Source organism: Podarcis raffonei, chromosome 8, assembly GCF_027172205.1.
Source record: "Podarcis raffonei isolate rPodRaf1 chromosome 8, rPodRaf1.pri, whole genome shotgun sequence".
Classification (NCBI taxonomy): Eukaryota; Metazoa; Chordata; class Lepidosauria; order Squamata; family Lacertidae; genus Podarcis; species Podarcis raffonei.
The window spans coordinates 62,670,119-62,691,124 of record NC_070609.1 but is presented as its reverse complement, the minus strand read 5'-3'; the positions used below and the strand labels follow the sequence as shown (position 1 = coordinate 62,691,124).

The window sequence follows — 21,006 nt, the reverse complement described above, 5'->3', positions numbered from 1 at the left end:
CCGCTGAACGAGAAACATGTACAAAATAAAGCCAAAATAAACAAACCACAGGCATGTAAGTGCGCGGAAAGTAGAGACAGGAACTATTTATAGCAATAGGCATAATGCTTAAACAAAACAGGGTTATAAAGCATGGACAATATTATATCAAGGGAAAGCAATGTAGGTATTCAAATGCCCTGGGTCACAATAACAGCCAAACTCGTTCATAGTCCAAAGGGGATCCTGGGCCATGTTCCTCCTTGCTTACGAATGAAATAAAGTCAGATCAAACAAGTACAAAACCGTCCTTTTTTCCCCTCTGGCCCCCAAAGGACTCTCAGCTTATTGGTTAGTTGCCCCCCCCCCCCAGACAGGGCAATATCCCACACTTTAGTGTGTCAAATAGTAAGATTGACCCTGTCTAAGTTTCTCCAAAACAGAGGGATGGTCATTCCAGCCGCTATAAGCGGGTGCACTGTCAGTCTTTATCATGCAAATTTCGGTTACCCTCTTAAAAGTGCTAATTGAGAAGTTGGAATGACAACAACAACAAAGCCTGAGCTGAAGGCCAGTACCTGAAATAGTTTCTTGCAGTCCGTGATCATGTGGGAGAGGCCTTGGGTGGCAGCCAGGTTTTCATTCAGGTCCTTGTGGTCCGGTTTGCCCATCGTGGCTCTCTTGTGAATCATCCTGACCAGGATGAGGAGGGGAGAGGAGACAGGAGATAAGGGGAAAGAGCTTTGAGAGCAATGTTTGGCAATTTAGCACATGGGCGTAAGGTAACCCATGTTGGAAGTGTTGCATTTTTGGCGAATTTCCTAAAAAATACCTCCAAAACATCTTTTTGAGCAAAAAAAGCTCAAAAACCGTTGTGTCTGGATTTTCGCTTTTTGAAATAGGGCAACCCTATTTAATAAAACCTCTTAGGTACTGTTTTTGAACCACCTGGTGACCAAGACGAAGAAAAACCTTCCCCTCTTTCTTTAAAAAACTTTGGTGCATGAAACTCTTGCACGATTGCCACGAATCAGCCCAAGCCTTTCTGTTTGCCACAAGAGGGCCACCCAGAATTCCCAGCAGCAGGGATCTTCCATGGAGGGAGGCCGTTGCATCTTAGATGCGTGACAATCAATGGGGAGCCTAGGTGCTGGGGACATGCTGGGGGTGGGAAGGAGCTGGGGGCAAAGTTTGCAGAATCACAGAACTGTAGGGACACCCAAGGGTCATCCATCCCAACCCCCTCCAATGTAGGAACCATGGCTCACCACTGCATAGGATGACCTTGTTTCTTAGACAGAGCCTTTATGGGGGTCCCTCCTGGCCTCAGGTGTCACAGAACCCTGCAACCTGCTGAGCCTGCCTTAGGTGATGCCCGCAGCCAGGTGCCCGCAGGTAAGAGCAAAGAGAGAGGAGAGCTCTGCAGTGCCTGGCTTTGCGGTACCCACTGCCTTACCTGGGAGAAGTGCTCTCCTTCCTGGAGACGTTGAGGTGGAAAACAGAGGGGGCCAGGCAGACTGCCAGGTTCCCAGCTGTCATCTGGTTCTCCTGGGCAGAGGCCACATCACTCAGGAAGTAGAGCAATGTCTGCAGCACCTCCCGGTTCTCGTCGGGCATCAGAGCAATGGCTGCCTGCACCGTCGGCAGACGCTGGTCCTTGGGCACAACTGGGAGGAGGAGGAAGAGGAGGAAGAGGAGGAAGAGGAGGATGTCAGGGCTGGATCCCCAAACCTCATTCCAAAATCCAAAACCCATATCACCTATGCCCGTCCGTGGTGCTAGGATCTGCTTCCTTGGTCCTGTTTCTGGTCATCAAGGGACAAATAACCTGCCAGACTGGACCACAGCCGGGAAGATTTATGCTCAGAGATGGAAAGAAGATTCTGTACCAACCAAGGAGGAGTGGCAGTCTAAACGAACGGACTATGCCGAAATGGCAAATCTTATGGGAGCAATAAGGAACCAAGCAGGGGGAAACTTTATCAAAGACCGGGGGAAATTTGTGGATTATTTGAAATGTTATTGTACACATATAAGTTCATTAGCGGGATTAACTTAAACCAGTTAAAATTAATGCTAAAGGAAAATGAGGGAGTTCTTAATAATTGGAATAAGGAAGGAAATGCAGCGTTACAAATTTTAAAATATAAGAAATGGCAAAAATGGTAGGGGAAGTCAAAATATGCATATTTATTGGGAAATATTGGATTTGTATTTTTGTCAAAATATTTTTGAAAAACAGCCTCCCAGACTGGCCCCTGACACCTGGGATTATTCTGCTCAGACACGCTAGCTAGAGACAGCCCCACGTCTTCTCAGCTGGATGTCAACCTTATGATTTACCTCCTGGCAATTCCTGCCTTCTTCTGCCATGCTGGGACGCTCCAAAAGGATTGTTTATTTACTACTACTATGGTTTGTTTGTTTGTATCCCTCCTTTTCCCCAGACCAGGACTCCAGACGGCTTACGCAAATTAAAACAAAACAGATAAATACAGAAAGCTGAAAACATAGAAAAGATAACCATGTACATCACCTTGTGCTTTTTAGAGGCAAAGGTGGTGTATAGATAAAACAAATAAACAAATCCCTCATGCATTGCTTCCCCTGCTGGTAATGCCATAAAAACAAAACAAAACCAGAACCTCCACTCACACTGGTAAATCTGCAGAAATGTCTCCATCAGCTTCCTGGTGAAGACAGGCTCAGGGAGGTCACGGAAGTACTGCTTGAGCAGGTCGGCCACGTCGTAGGCCGACTGGCCCTCGTAGCTCACATGGTCCGGGGAAGCTTCGTTCATGTGCCTCAGGGCCTGGATCCGGGACTTGACCCCGGACTTACGGAAAATGCCGACCTGCTCGGAGACCCCAGAGAAAGAGAGAGGGAAAGATTATATGAAGGAAAATGCAAGTACCCTTGAGCCAAAGAGCTCTGAGGGCTTCTCTTGTGTGGAGTCCAAACGTTGGCCAAGCTGACTTTGCAGAGGGTTGGGCTAGATGACCCATGGGGTCTCTTCTAGCCCTACAGTTCTGTGATTCTCAGACATTTCCACAGAGCGTCCAGACCAGGACTCTGCAGCGGAGGTTTGATTTGTGGTGCCTCCAGTTTAAAAATTGTGCTTTTTAAAATGGAATGTCATGTCAGTTTACATTTCTTAGTACAGAAAGTATTGATCTGATGTGTAGAGATCTTTCCTATTCTAATTAATTCAAGAGGGTTCTGGAAGCTTCTCTGTGTGAAAGAAGCAAGCAGAAGGTTCATGATGTTTGGGTTATTCCTTCAGAGAAGCTGAATACAGCTGGCTTAAACTAGTTCTCTTCTCTCTTTCTGTCAAGGTCATGCGGATGATAATAATAGGCCAGAAGGACTCTGAGTTTCAGTTTCTCTTTCTATCTCTTTTCCTTCTGGTGTGGTGTTCTGTACATAGTATGCTTAGTGTTAAGGTTTAGTCTTATTATAAGTTTAAGTTAAGTCTGCTGCAACTGGATTTCTTATGGACAGTGCCAATCCTGAATGTATTGGATTTGTGACCATTATTCTCATTTGCCTTCAGTAGCAGTAAAGCTCTGCTAGATGAAATATTAATTGCCTCTGGTCTATTTTTTGGGAATCCTGCAACATGTATAAGTTTTTACTCTGCTAACTATACATTGGAATCTACTCTGGATCAATATTGAGTAGAATTTTATGACATGTCAGGCATCATCACAAACACCATGAAATAAATGGGATATCTAGGACCTAACACAACAAATCTCCATATCTAAATCAAGTATGTCAGTATTAAGTAAAGGTAAAGGGACCCCTGACCATTGGATCCAGTCCAGACTCTGGGGTTGCGGTGCTCATCCCGCTTTATTGGCCGAGGTCATGTGTCCAGCATGACTAAGCCGCTTTTGGCAAACCAGAGCAGCGCATGGAAATGCCATTTATCTTCCTGCTGGAGCGGTACCTATTTATCTACTTGCACTTTTTGGCATGCTTTCGAACTGCTAGGTTGGCAGGAGCTGGGCCCAAGCAACTGGAGTTCACCCTGTCACAGGGATTCGAACCGCCGACCTTCTGATCAGCAAGCCCAAGAGGCTAAGTGGTTTAGACCACAGCACCACCCGTGTCCAAGTAATCCAAATGGATCTACAACCCCCTGCACCTTCTTGCTCCAAGTCCAGGGCATTATAAAGAGACTGTCTCCCCATAACTACATTATCCTGCCAGAGATGTGGCCTTAACTGTGTATCATTGGATGGTGTTTTCACTTCTGCCCCCAATTATTATTTTTTGAAAAATAATAATTCTGGCAGAGCTGCATTTCCCAGAGGGGTTTAACAGCCAATCGCTCTTCCCAGGGAACTCTGGGAATTGTAGTTCCGGGAGGCAGGAATGGATGACCCTTGGGGTCCCTTCCAGCCCTACAATTCTATGATTCTAACAGCCCTGCTGGATGGAGCAGGCGGGTGTTGCTGTCTGAGGCAGCCAGAGGAGAAAACATTGGCGAAGGCTGCTGCAGGAGACCAGACCCCCACAGGGGCAGGTTGCTGGCACCCCAAGACTTCAGAGGGGCTGTGGCCGAGGCAAAGCCTGACTGAGCCTGCCGAGGTTGCCTCACCTGGTCCAGACACTGGCTGCGTATGTAGCGCATTGCCTGCTGAATGCTCTGGGGCAGCGGTTGTCCAGTCCTCTGGACGTGGACGAGTAGTGGGACCCCAAAGACTCTCTTGTCCCTGTAGTTGGGGGTCTTGCTCCTCTTCATGAACTTTGGGACCGCCCTGCCGGAGGAAAGAAAGGGGTGGTAGTAATCAACAGGGAATTGCAAATATCCAGATAACTATCGTTTTCTCTTGCATCCCATTGCTGACCTTGGTTCAGTTCGGTTTCATTTTTACACGTTTTGTTTTGCGAAGCCTTAAGTTTTGTTATTTGGGCTGTATGGAGCAATTCAATGAAAATACTATACAAAAATAAATAAAGGGATTGTGGGCCCTGGCTGGGAATGCCTGTCCCATTCTGTCAAAGGAAAGCAGAGGAGGGGGGGATGTGTGTCTCCAGGGGCTGCCTGCCCAGCCTGAACAGGATTCGGCCCAGCTCTTCTTCTCCCCTGGCACACCCCCCCCAAAAAATACCCACCCTATGGCTAAAACAGTTAAACTGAACAAATGCAGGGAAGAATACAGCAATTTGGCATCAGAAGGATGGAGTAGGAAGGGGGGGAGTCCCCAGGTCTCTCTGCTTTGTTGTTCATACAGTTGGAAGGCACCAACTCAAGGCTCATCTGGTCCAACTTCCTGCAATGCAGGAATCAGAGCTAAAGCATCCCTGGAAGGTGGCAGTTTTTATTAGCACTTATTAGCACTAATCCTGCCTTATTTCCCAGAGTAAGATGCTGCTCCTTCCACCTTGTGCTCCAGGGAATAAAGGCTGTAGCACATGGCAGAGAGTGAATGGATAACAGAGGCTTCAGAGGTGTGTCAATTTATTTAGCCCAATGAGGGCAATGCCCTTGAAGAAGCATCCTTGGAGGTAAAGGTAAAGGGACCCCTGACCGTTAGGTCCAGTCGTGACCGATTCTGGGGTTGTGGCACTCATCTCGCTGTATTGGCTGAGGGAGCCGGTGTACAGCTTCCGGGTCATGTGGCCAGCAGGACTAAGCTGCTTCTGGTGAACCAGAGCAGCACACGAAAACGCCGTTTACCTTCCCGCCAGAGCGGTACCTATTTATCTACTTGCACTTTGACACGCTTTCAAACTGCTAGGTTGGCAGGAGCAGGGACCGAGCAATGGGAGCTCACCCTGTTGCAGGGATTCAAATCGCCGACCTTCTGATCGGCAAGTCCTAGGCTCTGTGGTTTAACCCACAGTGCCACCTGCGTCCCATCCTTGGACCCTTGGGGTACCTTCCAGCACTACAATTCTAGGATCCTGTATAGTATCTATATATCTTTAGTTGAATGGTATATCCAAGGATACCATTCAACTAAAGATATATACATACTATACAGGATCCTAGAATTGTAGTGCTGGAAGGTACCCCAAGGAACATCTATTCTAACCCCTATGCCCGGGGCCAAATACTCCTGCCTTTCCCTTTCCCTTCTCCACTTTCTAATGGGTATTTCAGACCACAACATTCCTTGGCAGAATTTCTCTGCTGACTCACCATGACCAGCTCTGCTTGTGGGGGACGGAGTATTTCTCCATGATGGCTGTGAGGCGAAGGAGGGAGCATTTTTGGAGGAGGTTGAGCTGGGCGGCAGATTGGCGGTTGATCTCCAAGGAAGCAGAGTTCAGGCTGGGTCGGTGGGAGTTCTGGAAGCTGTGCCAGCGAAGCTTCCTGGGTGGGGAGGAAGAACAGATGTCACTGGTTTATCTCAACCTTAAGCAACTTTGCCACCTGCCACTCAAAGTGGACCCTCAGCTCAGCTCCAACCATGGTGCACAGAACTAGAGGTGGGGTCTGACCAAGGCAGAATAGAGCATCACGATTTGAATCATAGAATTGGAAGGGACCCCACAGGTCATTCCCAGTCCAACTTAGGAGTGTGCAGGAGGCAAAAAGTCGAATCCTCCATCCATAAAGAGCAGACACCTAATTTAGAAATGAATTCATGAAAAGAAAAGGGTAAGATTTTGAAGGTAAGATGCAGCAAAGGAGAAATAGCAAACTGTAGCTGTTATATTTTTGGGGGTGCCATCACAAAGGTGCAGACATCTAAGTGGTACCAAAATTCACAGGGGTGCTATTTCCATTTTGGCTCGCTAGAGGGCACCAAACTTCCAACCTGAGTTGGGACATTTTCCCGCCATGGGTTTAGTTGACTAAAGAGAACTCGCTGGCTTCTGTAATTGCTTTCCCACAGGGTGCCTGGAACCATCTTCAAAACTGATGCGCAACCCACCCATAAGGGCCCCGCCATGTTAAGGCAAAGGCTGGTGCATCGTAGAATCCACAATTGTTGGGTGGGAAGAGGGAGGAATAGAGGGACAAATTCTAGGAAATACAAGGAAGTGCCTCCCAACATCCTGACTGCAAGGTTGGATGGCCACCTGTCAGGGATTCTTGAGCTGCAATTCCCACCTTGCAGGGGGTTGGACTAGATGACCTTTGGGATCCCTTCCAACCCAACAATTCCAGGATTCTACTACCCTAGCTCTCCTCAAAACATCCAGTTTGCCGCACTGTTTTCCTATAGAAGCATGGTGTGATCTTCTGGTTCCTGTCTAACCAAGTTGCAGGGGGTTGGTCTGGATGACCCTGGGGATCCCACCCACCTCAACAATTCCTTGACCCCCTACCTGCAAGGCCTGGTGAGGGAGGCGCCCACCCCGGAGTCTCTCCGCTCCCTCATTCCCAGGTCCTCTGCCTCGTTCAGGGAGTTGGCTGTGCTGTCAAAGTCGCTGGCCGACGTGCCAATGTCCGACACGGAGCGCTCCTCAAAGTTTGGGGTGGCGGGCTCCCCTCCAGAGTCCGTCTCCTCCCCGCCACCGATGCTTCCGCCCTCCGGGTCCAGCTGGATGGCCTCGGACCACAGCTCCACCTTCCTCTGCAGCCCCCAAACGTGCTCCAGGATCTCGTCCAGGTTTTCGTAGATGATGTCCCTGTCCAGGCCAAACAGGTCGTCCGTGGCACTGCTGGACTCGGGCACATTGTCATAGAGGCTGGTGGAGCTGCCTGTGGAGCCGCACGAGGGCCGCCTCAGCCTGCACTCCAAGGCCTCGCCTGTCCTGCTGCCCATCCCAACCCCACCTGGCGAGAGGCCTGAAGCCGGGCCTCTAGATTTCCAGTCAGGCAAACACCCGCTCTCGAGCGGGCACAGGCTTTCGATGGAGAGAGACTTGGGGAAAGTGCCCGGCTTGTAGTCTCTGGGGATGTGGACCAAATAGTCCCTTTCGAACAGGTCGTGGTGGCCCAATCCGCCAGCATCCCAGGGGGTGCCCTTGCCCCGGCCTGCCTCATAGTCCTCCAGGTAAACGCTACCATGTTTGGGCTGCTCCCCAGCTGAGCCCAAGGCCCCGTTGGCCCGGCGCCCTCTTGACGGAAGCGTTTTGCTACCGCAGGAAGAAGGCGACACCCCGCTTCTTGGGTCTTTAGAGGAGCTCCACCAGGACTCGGCATCTGCCCCATCCTCTTTTGGGGCTTTGGCAGAGTCCAGCTTCTCCTTATCCTTCCTCCTGAGGGACTCGATCCTCCTGAGGAAGCTCCGAGTCCGGCGTTTCCTGGCGTCCCCCTTGCTGGTCCCACTCATGTCCTGGGACTGGTCAGTGGGCGAGGGGTCCTCCAAGCTGGGGGTGGAGAGGGTCAAGGTTGGAGAATCCTGGGTGGAGGACGGGTCCGGGAGAGCAGGACCCTCGCCTGTGCTGGGGTCGCTGTGGAGAGAGGAGGCCTCCAGCTCCGCACTCAGGTCAGTGAGGATGCTCTCCTGGCTGGGCAGCTTCCTCATGGTGGAGGCTGCCTCCGGGCTGCGGGAGAGGAAATCGTCGGAGCCGATTCGGGACCACCTACGGCTGTCTCTCTGGAAAGCCCACCGATTGCTGATGGCACAGAAGTCCTCGTCTCCCGAGTCGTCATTCTAAAGCAAGCACAGGAAATAATCCCTCAGTTAAAGGTAAAGGGACCCTTGACCGTTAGGTCTAGTCGTGGATGACTCTGGGGTTGCGGCGCTCATCTCGCTTTAGTGGCCAAGGGAGCTGGCGTTTGTCCGCAGACAGCTTCAGGATTCAGGGAGGTGCTGGTTTCTTTAAAGGCATTTCCTGTAGGCAAGTTTATATTTGGCACAGCGCTGGAAGCGGAAGAGGGCTGGGACGAAAGTGGCGGGCTTGGAACAGAGAGAACCAGATTTTTCTTAATGTCACCACAGATTCCCTCAAGGAAATCTGCACTCCTTGACTTGTGTCAATTCCCTCAGGGAAGGAAGAAGGTCAGCAAACTGTCCCTATATGGATACTTTATAAACTGCTCCTGATTTTTGTTTGTTTTCTTTTTTTAATTGGGCTAACAACAACAGAAATACGCACCAGGCTGGTACAATAATAATAGACTGACTCTACTTTTAAACATAGTATGGAATAAAAGCCATTACTCTTCATGGGTGGGATGCATGTTAAAGGGGAATAATATCATATATTATTGAATCCACCAAATCTATCGGTAAGCAGAGGGAGGTGACAGACCGTGTCACCTACTACCCGAAAACTACAGCATCCACCGTGCCTCAGACACGTTACAAAATGACCAGGTAGGCAAAGAGAACATAAGGTAAAGGTAAAGGGACCCCTGACCGTGAGGTCCAGTTGTGGCCGACTCTGGGGTTGCGGCGCTCATCTCGCTTTATTGGCTGAGGGAGCCGGCGTACAGCTTCCAGGTCATGTGGCCAGCATGACTAAGCCGCTTCTGGCGAACCAGAGCAGCGCACGGAAACGCCGTTTACCTTCCCGCCGGAGAGGTGCCTATTTATCTACTTGCACTTTTTGGCATGCTTTTGAACTGCTAGGTGGGCAGGAGCTGGGACTGAACAATGGGAGCTCACCCCGTCGTGGGGATTTGAACCGCCGACCTTCTGATCAGCAAGCCCTTGGCTCAGTGGTTTAGACCACAGCGCCACCCACATCCCTAATCCCTCAGTTTCTGGGATTTATTTTATTTTAATTTAATTTTCTAACCCATTGCTTTCTCCAAGGAGCATGTGGTTCTCCTCTTCATTAATCCCAACAACAACCAGGCCTGGTCTCCCTGGTCGCTAGTCTGACACTCTGACCGCTACAAACTGGTTGTCCTTCTCCCTCCCCATTTGAGCCCCACAACACCCCTTTGAGAAAGGCCAGGCCCAGAGGCAGTGACTGGCCTCCAAAGTCAACCTGTGAGCTTTGTGGCCACATGAGGAATTTGAGCCCTAGCCTCTCCCAGGTCCTCAACTCTAATACCTATACCAGACTGACTGTACTAATTAGACTGTAGCATGTTCAGAAAAGCTGGAAGGGGCCAGGGGGTCATCTAGTCCAACCCCCTGCAATGCAGGAACCACAGGGTCTGTTCTGTGTTGTTTAAAAACCTTTAATAAATCTATTTGGGAACAGGGAGGGAGAAAAATCTGACTGAGACCTGCTTTCTGCTGTGCTGGGTCTGCCTGAGCTTCCTTCCCCAGGGTCCAGGTTCGATTCCTCTGGGCCCTTCCCGGCCTCCCCATCCAAGGGCCCAGGCTTACCTGTTTCCGCTGAAAGTGGACCTCCAGCTTCATTGAGGCGCACGAGTTCAGTGTCACGAGTCTCCTGCAAGGAGTAAAGGAGAGGGGCTTTTGTCTGGCTCGGCCGTCCCGTCCCAGCTGCCGCCGGCCAGGCTATTTAAAAACAAGCGGCTCTTGTTTCGGGGCACCGTCACTTGTCCCGCAAACAGCTGGGGATCAAGTGACCACACGCGGCTCTCTCCAGGGATGCTGTGGGAGGGGGTGCCAGCTCAGGCCAATAGAGGGGGAACTATGGGCACCAAGCAACCAACATGTGTGGCTCAGCAGCCCCAGCGAGGCGCTTCCAGCTGCTCAAACATGCCGGCGACTGGCTGAGCGTCACTTTCATCTCACGCCAGCAACTGCGACCCGAGTCCAGAGAAATGTCCCCCCCGCCCGGCCTCCTGCCCCCTAACAGAAAGTTCCTGGAGTGTGGAGCCAGCTGGCAAGGGGATTAAAGCGTGGCCCCCAACACAGACACACAGTGATCGCAGAATCATGCGAGTTGGAAGGGATCCCCAAGGGTCATCCAAACCAACCCTCTGCAATGCAGAAATCATGTATTCCTTCTAAGGGGTTACCAGGCTAAAAGGTATCAGTCAAGGGCATTGGGACAGGCCTTAGGCCTCTGAAAAGCCCCACCCCAACTAGCACACGTGTGATTTATTTGTATTTTGAGATGGTGGGCTGTTTATTTTGGCAAAGCCCAAGAGCTGCCTGGTCAAAATTAAAACAGGCCCAGAGCATCGGAACAACGTTGACAATAGAATAACCACATGAGACAGCAGCAAATCGGGGGAGGGGGCAGATTAAAATAGTAGCAATAGCAGCAGTAGCCATTACAATTTTAAAAAGCTAGAGAAGTTGATAATAAATTTACTGAAAGGGGGAGCATTGTGGTAGGTTTTGGAATGTGAAAGTGCACAGCCATTTGTGGCGTTACATGCAGGGCAATAATCTCGTCAAGGAACCTGGTTTACGTGGATTAAAGATAACACAGGAATCCTAATGTTGCCCAAATGGTGTCAGTGAAGCACAAGAGGGAAGGAGTGCCAGGTTTGGGGAGGACCCAAAACAAGGGGGCCATAGGAGGAAAAAAGCATCTGAGGGAGCAAACTCCCCCTGTGACTCGTCCCCTAATTTTTCTACAGAGCTATAACTTCACAGAATTGTAGAGTTGGATTAGACCCCAAGGGTGATCCCTGCAATGAGAGAATCACTGCTACAGAATCCCTGAGAGATGGCCATCCAAACTCTGCTTAAAAACTGCAGCGAAGGAGAGTCCAGCACCTTCCGAGGGAGTCTGCTCTACTGCCAAACCGCTCTTACCACCGGCAACTCAGAGGAAGACTTGGGAGCCACATTTAAGAACGGCTCTTCAGTTTAGCCACGGCTCCAGGTTTCCAGTACGTGACCTCATCTGTGATGTCAACTTCTGGAGCTCAGTCAAGCTCACATCCTGTAGCATCTCCACCCTCTGGGCTTATGCCAGTCATGGCAGCGTGTCAGAGCTGGCACCCCAAAAAACCCAACCAGCCGTATACTGAGCAGCAAGATGCTCTGGATTCATTAGCCCCAGAAGCAGCGGTCTGCCCATCAAGCAAATGGACAGAATATTTCCCCAGACCCAAATGGGCTTGGCAGAGAGGACAGGCCAGGTCCCAGGATCCCTCTCCCCACCTCACTGAGCCAGTTGACAGTCTGCTGCTTGACAGGACCAGGAAAGGTCAGACCTTCGCAGCCCCTGGACCTGGCTGAGCTACCCTCTCCAATGCCACCCTCTGACCACAACAACGTGCTTCCCCATATCCTTCCAGTGGCAACAGTGACCATTTTTATTTTTTTATTTTAACCTGCAGAGGGATTTGAGGGAATCCTGGTCCAAGAAGCTGTGGTCCTTCTTCACAGAGGCAATGTCGAGAGGGAAGAGGGATTCTGAGGACGAGAAGGAGGAGAGAAGAGTTTGATCGAGAAGATGGACGGCTGCTTGAAGGTGCTGGAGGAGAAGCCGGTTGTCCACAGAGGCGGAAGAAGGGACACCCGTATTTCTGCTGCCCTGCCAAATGCCCTCTCTGTGCTCACTTCTAGGCTCCATCCTAACTTGAATTCACCAGCCTGCTCTCACTTTCTGTAAGCAGCATTTTGCAATTTAGGAATCATACCACACCGGCTGAGGGACACGGGTGGCGCTGTGGGTTAAACCACAGAGCCTAGGACTTGCCGATCAGAAGGTCAGTGGTTCGAATCCCCACGATGGGGTGAGCTCCCGTTGCTCAGTCCCAGCTCCTGCCAACTTAGCAGTTCGAAAGCACGAAGTGCAAGTAGATAAATAGGTACCACTCCTGCGGGAAGGTAAACAGCGTTTCCGTGCACTGCTCTGGTTCGCCAGAAGTGGTTTAGTCATGCTGGCCACATGACCCGGAAGCTGTACACCGGCTCCCTCGGCCAATAAAACGAGATGAGCGCCGCAACCCCAGAGTGGGTCACGACTGGACCTAATGGTCAGGGGTCCCTTTACCTTTACTTTACCACACCGGCTTAGAAACTGGCATTCAGCACCCTGTGAATCTCAGCTTGTAATGCAAAACAAGTTTCTAGTCCTTAATGCTGCCAAAAGACATGTGTCAGAATAAGAGAGCAACTTGTGCTGAAGACTAGGGGCTTCATGAACTCCCAAATTTAAGCTGGGGTGTGTGTGTGTGTGTGTGTGTGTGTGTGTGTGTGATTTAAACGAATCCTTTGTTTGCAAACCGCTTATTTGCCATTAAGAGGTGTGCAACCTTTATTTAATTGAGAAATAAATGCATGCAGAGCAAGACCGAAGGAAATAGTAGCCACTGGAGAGGGCTGGGGAGTGACGTGGGGCATCTCAGACCCCATGAAGCCCTACTTGGTCCTGTTTTTCTTCAGCCAAGAGGTCTTCCCTCAGATTTCCCCCCATGGCTTTCAAGTTCCCCCATTGCAGGGGCTTGAACTAGATGACCCTGGGTGTCCCTTCCAAGTCTAAAAATCTATTTTTCTGTTATTCTGACATGAAGGGCTAGTATTGTGGGTTGTTTGTTTTCAAAACAAAGCTTGATCTCATCAGGAGAATGCACACATCCCAAAAGAAGCCTTCAAGCACCTGCCCAATTCTAAAAACCAAACAAAAACAGACCCATATGCACCCCACCCTCACAAAGAGGCAGCCTGGAAAACTATCAGCCAGTCTTGTCTCGCGCGGACGTGATGGGAGGGGAGGGGAGGTATTTGACCGGCACAATGGCTGGCTGCGCTTTGCTGCTAGGGGCTTCCTCCGATTGTCCTGGCCCCGTAACTCTCCTGTCCTCCAGCTAAGGCAGAGCTCAGGCTTTTGTTTGGCTCTCCCATGCCATGTGCCGACAGGAAACAAAAGTCAGCCTGGAGACCCTGTGCTGTGTATGGTTTGCGTTGTAAAGTATATGGCATACAGGAAGAATCCAAGTGGCTGTGGAAGAGCTCTTCCTGTCAGAAAATTATTCCTGAGGTTTAGTTGGAATCTCCTTCCTTGTCACTGTAAACCATTGGTTCTGCTCCCGCTTCCTGGAGCAACAGAAAACAAGCTTGCTCCATCTCCCGTGGGACAGTCCTTCAGATATTTCAAGATGGCTCTCATGTTACCTCTCTGTCTTCCCTTCTATGATTCTTGCTGTCAATCAGAAGGCTCATGCATATTTACTTTTCCTCCACGCTCCAGGCACAGGTCTGGAGGTTCCAGGTCTGAGCATTTTTATTTAATTTTTTGTCCCAGCACTTTCCCCGAGAAAACCTGTGTTTTACTGCTGAATTGGAGTAAACGGCAACCGGGTTTTCTACAGACTGCCATTTGCTCCGTTTCAGCTGTAAAATGTGGGTTTTCCCAGGGAAAGTGCCAGGAGAACAACAAAAACAGCTTGGACACTAGAAACACAGCACAAAAGGAAGTGAGAATGAGCCCAGAATCTCCAAATGCTTGAAAACTCCCCTTATACCTGAGGAGGCAGTGAAAAGATGGCCAAGATCCCCTATCTTTGATAGAAGCTCCTTCCTCAACACCAGCCAGGAAGTGAGCAAGAGGGTATCTTGTCAAGGAGGGGGCAGGAGTCCAACTCCTGTGGCCACCAGGAGCCTCTCAGAAGAGGACTGCTAGGTTCTGTCTCTGTGGGCCAGTGGGGGCCAAACGTCCACTGAAGGAGAAAAACAGAAGCCCAGCTGGTCTTTTGGGTTGATGTGGAAGACATGGACAAACCCCTAAAAACTCCCATCTGGGTTTAAAGGGGGGGCACTAGGGTGGTTCCCAGAGAAGAAGAGGGAAAGAACCCCTCTGAAATGAAGTGGCTGCATGCTCCACAGGCTGGTGGGCAGCAAAACAAACACAGCCAGAATGGGAGGTTTCCTACATTTCCCCCCCAAACTTCATGTAAAAGCGTTTCTCATGCAGACATCGCCTGATGCTTCCTTTGGCTCAGTCAGTCTCAGATGGAGACCAATGTGGTGGCTGCAGCAGCTTTGGAAGAGCTTTCCGAGGGGAAGAGCTGTCCCAACAGTGGAACAGATGCCCCTTGGATAGTGGAGGACTGTCCTTCACTTGAAGTTTTCATACAGAGGATGGATGACCATCCGTCCGGGATTCCTTAGCTGTGATTCCTGCACTGAAGCAGGTTAGGCTGGTCCTCCTCAACTCTACCATTCTGCGATTCCATAATACAGTATCTTACTGGGGGAAGGCAGAGACTGGCAGCCATCTGAGGAGGGACCTCACCTGGACATCTAGGGAGGGTGGATCTTAAGTAAACACAGCAAGAGAGGTGGACCAGCCAACCACACAGTCACAGTGGTGGCAGCGGCTGAATATTCATGGGTGTCAGGCTGGGCCTCCCCTTCCCCACTTCATTCCAAAGGAGCTGCATGCAGTCCTGATTCTCTTACCTTCGTAGAGCTGGGCATACTGAGGAAAGCCAGCCGCTCGCAGCCAGTCACAGGCCTTGGCAGCCTCAGCCTCTGTAAGAGAGCAAACGGACAGAGCTGAGGAGGAGCTGCAGACAGATGTCTCCAGCAAAAACAAGGAACCAAACATTTGAAACACTACGATACCACTTTAAACCATTGTGGCTTCCCCCTAAAAGACCCTGGGAACTGTAGTTTGTTCAAGGTGCTGAGAGTTATCAGGAGACCCCCATTCCCTTCACAGAACTGCGATTCCCAGAGTTCCCTCAGAAGAGAAATCAACTGTTAAACCTCTGTGGGAAACACAGCTTTGTGAGGGCAATTCTAGGCTGCATCAACAGAAGTCTGGTGTCTCGATTGAGGGAAGTCATAGTAGTCTTGGTCAGACTCCACCTGGAGTCCTGTGTCCAGTTCTGGGCACCACAGGGCAACCAAGATGATCAAGGGTTTGGGTACCAAGGATTTGGATAAGGAACAGTTGAGGGAGTTGGGAATGTTTGGCCTGGATAAAAGGATAAAGAGAGGCTATATGATAGCCATCTTCAAATATCTGAAGGGCTGTCACCTGGAAGGTGGAACCAATGGCTCCATGTTACAAGGAAGGAGATTCCAATTAAACATCAGGAAGAACTTTCTGACAGTAAGAATTGTTTGACAGTGAAAAGAACCCCCTTGGAAGGTGATGGACTTTCCTTCCTTGGAGGTGTTTAAGCAGAAGTTGGATGACCCTCTGTCATGGATGCTTTAGCTGAGATTCCTGTATAGCAGGGGGTTGGCTTAGATGATCCTTGGGATCCATTCCAACTCTACCATTCTATGAGTCTAGGAATCTGTTCCTCATACCCCAGGAAGATATCTGTACAAACTGAGTACTACCTGGAGAACAGAGTTGGCCATCCTCATTTCCCCCCAATGTTTGGACATCAGTTCCTCTTTTTACTTACAAAACAAGGACTTGACCCAGTGAATTCCACCACACAGATATCATCCATTTGCAAAGGACCAGCCTACCACCCTCCATACATAGCACACATTTTCACCAAGGCAAAAAAACAGCAAGAGATCTGTTATCCACAAAGAGCAGCAAGAAGAAGTCAGCAAGGGAGCCACGAAAGAGCTTCTGTCATTCCTTTCAGAGCATCCTGGAGGTTCATGATCACCCCTGAAGGTGGACGGATCACCAGGATACAACAGCGGAAGCTTTGCAGGCCTGATCAACTCTCTGCATGGCCTCTTGGGATCCATGCAGACGCTGGCTGACCCAGGCGAGAGCTCTCTTGCTGGCTTCTGGAGAGAGGCAAGGATGGGATCTCTGCAAGGCGAGCCAGGCAGCCATTCCAGAGCAGCAAGGAAAACAGGGTGTGTTGCTTAGACGTGCCCTGGGATCCTGATGAACTCTGCTTCACATCAGCAATGGAAATGTGAACTTCCTTCCCGCTGTTCCACAAAGCAATGGATGAGGGACGGGGGAGGGGGCAGGAAAGGAGGAAGAAATCTGCCTTTCCTTTGGCCGGTCGGAACAGGGTTTGTTTTCGTACCATGGCTGCACACGCAAATAAAAAAATAAGTTAAAAAATCAAAGCATTCTAGTGCAGGGTGGGGCAAGTGAAAAATGCCTCTCTGGACATCAGCATCAAAAAGTGGTCCAAGCCAAGAAACAGCAAGAGATCTGTTATCTCCGAAGGAATTACAGGAACCTTCCAGAATTCGGACCCTTTCCCCCACCACAAAGCAAACTGTTCAAGGAATTGTATAATTTGTTGCATTAGAAGGGACCCCCCCAAAAAAGGACCATCTAGTCCAACCCCCTGCAAGGCAGTACTGAGATTCCAGCAAATGTTATTAATCCTCTACAATATTAGAACAAAACAAACTGAATGGATGTATGTATGGGAATTCTGATGTAAACATGTTCCAAAATGCCATTTAATTGTCCTTCTGAGTTACCGCTGCAACTACAAAAAACAAAAAAACCACTCAAAGCAATTTACAAAAATAGATAAAACAATCAAATTATCAATTAGAAGTGTTGCCAACAATAATTTCAGACTCTTGAAATAACAACAGACTAAAAACAGATTAAAACTCGCACAAGCTATCTAAACATCTTGGTAGTCTTGCCTAAACAAAAATATTTTTAGGAGGTGGCGAAAAGAGTACAGAAAAGGCACCTGCCTGGCATCAATAGGCAGGGAGTTCCGAAGTTTAGGTGCCGCTACACTAAAAGATCGAGGAACTGCAAGTGTGGAACGGGGATCATGTGGCAGCTGTCACAGCACCAATTCTGCTGATCAAAGCGGTTGAGTGGTTGTACAGTGATCTTGCGGTTAAACTGATCCTAAGTTGTTCAGGGTTTTAGCAGTAACACCTTGAACTTGGCCCAGAAGCAAATCGGCAACCGTTGTAGATCCCTGAGCACAGGTGGTTTGTGCCGCCAAGGCCTCCCTCCTGTCACTAATTGTGCTGCAGCATCCTCTACTAACCACAGCTCATGAATCAACTGCAGGGGGAGCCTCACATAGACCAGCTGTCATCAAGGGAGCAATTCTCTGCATTTAGTTCCCATCTGCATATTGGGTTGCGGGTCTCCATGCTTGTTGTATTGTTGTTTGCATTTGATCACATTGTCACAGCTACTTCAATATGTTGCTAGTAGGTCTTGTGTTTTTGGTGGTTGTTGTTTTTAATAAAAAGTTTGCTTATACAATATCGTTAAGCAAAGATTGTGATATTGTTGCAAAACTGTCTGGAATTGATACAGTACTGCATTTGCCTGAAAGCTGTTTTGCAACACACACACACACACACACACACACACACACACACCCGAGGGTCATCTAGTCCAACCCCTTGCAATGCAGGGACCGTAGCTCAAGAATTCCATGAACACAATTGTGAGGAAGTAGGATATGCATCAAATAATTTTCCCAGAGAGGGAGGTTGGTAATTCTAGTAAAACTTGCTCACTGGGTCTTAACTTCTAGCCTCAATGTAATCCAAAAAGCCTCCGCTGACACACCACTGATCCCAACAACAAGGCAGTGGGGGAAAGACTGCAAAAAGAGGATAACCCCAAAACTAGGCACACATATGTTTCCCAGGCAAAAGGCTAGGAAGGATCAGTTGGGGGGTTTTAAGCAGAGGTTGGATGGCCATCTGTCATGGATGCTTCAGTTGTGACTTCTGCATTTATTGCGTATATATTTTTTTAACTTATTGGTTTCCATTATCAAATGCTTTGAACTGAGGTTGTGCTGAAGTAAAACAGAGTACAGTGGTACCTCGGGTTACAGACGCTTCAGGTTACAGACTCCTCTAACCCAGAAATAGTACCTCAGGTTAAGAACTTTGCTTCAGGATGAGAACAGAAATCGTGCTCCAGCGGCACAGTGGCAGCAGGAGGCCCCATTAGCTAAAGTAGTACCTCAGGTTAAGAACAGTTACAGTTCTTAACAGTTACAGGTTAAGAACGGACCTCCAGAACGAATTAAGTTCTTAACCTGAGGTACCACTGTAGCTTGACAGGCACCTAACCAATACCTGGGTAAGCAGGAATGTTTTCACATTTGTGATTCCTGCACTGCGGGGGGGGGGGTGTTGAACTATATCACCCTCAGGGGTCCCTTGCAACTCTACAGTTCTAACTTTCCCTCCCTCCCCCCTCTTATTTTACAAATTGGACAGGACTGCCTATTTTACTATTTAAAACAAATAAAGACACAAGAACAATGCCCGCCTACGCCATGGTCAAGCTGGGCATTGAGAAAAACTTGACAAAGTACTCAGCTGAGCAGATGCAAGGAGGCATGGAGACACAACTCAGATGTTACTGCTCAACCACACAACATGCCACGGCCTGGTGACAAGGCAGCCCCAGTGTGCTTGCCCCCCCACTCATCTGCCCCCCACCCCCCTCTACAATTCTAGGACCCTATAACCGAAGTTTCCCCATCTGGCTTTGCCACGGCAAACAACTTGCGACCTATTAGTGAAACATAAAAAGAGCCCTGCAGGATCAGGCCCATCTAGTCCAGCATCCTGTTCTCAGTTAGCCCAATCAGATGCCCGTGGGAAGTTCGAGTTCAAGAGCCGCTCTGCCCTCTTGCGGTTTCCAGCAACTGTGATTCAGAAGCATTGCTCCCTCCAACTGTGGGTAGCAGAGCACAGCCATTTGTACCTAGCAGATAGGCATGTTCAACAAATAAAAGGCCTCGAGGAGGATGGAAGAGGCCACACTCAGGAGGACGTCTCTCTGCAAGGCTTGGGAACAGTCCGGACCGTCCCATCCTGCCCACATGACTGCAGCATTTATCCATCGGCAGTGCTGTCCTGCCCTGGGCCTCAGCGCCAGCAAACCAAGGATTCTGCCTGGAACTTCCACCCACACAGGAAGAGCGAACAGCATGCGCCAAATATGATCTCACGGAATCGCAATGCAAGACAGCAACAGCGTTCTGGATGTTATGGAGAGCATAGAAAAGGAAGACACCCTCCCTCCCTCTCTCGGGGGTCAGTCTGCAGGTGGAAGGCTGTCCGTTAAAGCAGCTGCCTGGGTCCCAAACAAAAGATGCTGGCTTCTAAGCAAGCCCACCAGCAATTCCACTCGGATCACAGGATCCCACCCCAAGGGACCAGGCTGAGGCTGCTTTGAGCAGCTGGATGAACCTCGACTGTCGGTTTTGGAATTATTAGCTCCCATGATTTGGTCCAGGCTGGAGTCGCAGAACCATAGAATTGTACTGTTGGAAGGGACCCCAAGGGTCATCCAGCCCAACCCGCCTGCAATGCAGGAATGACAATCAATCTCTGGGAACTGGCCACCCAACTTCTGTTTAAAAGCCTCCAATGAATCGCAGGATCAGAGAGGGGGAAGGCACGCCCAAGGGTCATCGAGTCAAGCCCCGTGAAATGAAGAAGCCACAACGATGTTTATGGCAGTTTAGCTTTCAGGCCTTCCTCCCATGGTGTGTAAAAGAACCATCACTTCGCATTGTGCCCAGAAGCAGAACAGCCATCGCCCCATAGCATCACAGAATCGCAGGACCATAGAACAGTCCAACCCGCAGCACTGCAAGAAGCACTGCTGAAGCATTCATCCAACTCCTGCTTGAAAACCGCCAAGGAAATAGAGTCCACCAGCTCCCGAGGGAATCCACTCCACTGTCAAACAGCTCTTACTGTCAGAAAGCTCCTCCTGATGTTTAGTCAGAATCTCCTTTCCTGTCATTTGGAGCGTTTGCCAGGTGAATAATGTTAAGTTGTAGGTGAACATATCAGACGACACAGCGATTCTTCAAACAGCTCCTGTTTATTCACAGGCCAGAACAGAACTGAACTGAAGGGGTCAGCCAGCCTGCTTATATAGAGCTCCAGCACAACGCAACAGTAACAACTTTCTGTAACTATCCAATCACTGAACACCACTTTCAATTCCTTATTTGCATATGTGGACCTGAGTGAAAACTATCTACAGGGTGATAGCCCAGGGTGAGAACTTCAGTACCTAACAAAGAATGCAGAGACCAAAGGCCTTTAGTTGGGGCTCTGCACAACCTGGTGCCCCAGCGCTGTTGACCCAACAGAATAGACTTTAACTGGTCGAACCAATAAGTTCCATACTGGTTAAATACTCTTCGATTCCTGCATTGCAGGAGGTTGGACTAGATGAGCCCTTGGGGGCCCTTCCAACTCTACAATTCAATTATTCTAAACTGGCCAGCAGACTCTCAGCAACCTACAAGCATCCATTGCAGCCAAACATCCAGATCCACTGCTGGTATGGAAAACATCACGCAAGCAGCACGTGGGTCCTGTGGTTTGGACTGGTGGTTTTTCCCCAACTGTCTCAAAATACTGCCTGTGTTTACTG

At 49.5% G+C, this 21,006-nt stretch overlaps 1 protein-coding gene across 3 annotated transcripts in view; it reads right to left on the bottom strand.

The window, feature by feature from the left end:
- Positions 1–21,006, bottom strand: part of STARD8 (StAR related lipid transfer domain containing 8) — a 66,227-nt gene that overhangs the window by 3,636 nt on the left and 41,585 nt on the right. For all 3 annotated transcript variants that reach the window (XM_053400315.1, XM_053400314.1, XM_053400316.1), the window contains 9 exons: positions 15,120–15,191; positions 12,047–12,128; positions 10,176–10,239; positions 7,270–8,543; positions 6,134–6,307; positions 4,586–4,745; positions 2,635–2,833; positions 1,436–1,646; positions 558–672 (listed from right to left, as the gene is read on the bottom strand). In XM_053400315.1, the coding sequence (XP_053256290.1) occupies positions 558–672; positions 1,436–1,646; positions 2,635–2,833; positions 4,586–4,745; positions 6,134–6,307; positions 7,270–8,543; positions 10,176–10,239; positions 12,047–12,128; positions 15,120–15,191 (2,351 nt within the window). The remainder of the gene's footprint in view (positions 1–557; positions 673–1,435; positions 1,647–2,634; positions 2,834–4,585; positions 4,746–6,133; positions 6,308–7,269; positions 8,544–10,175; positions 10,240–12,046; positions 12,129–15,119; positions 15,192–21,006) is intronic.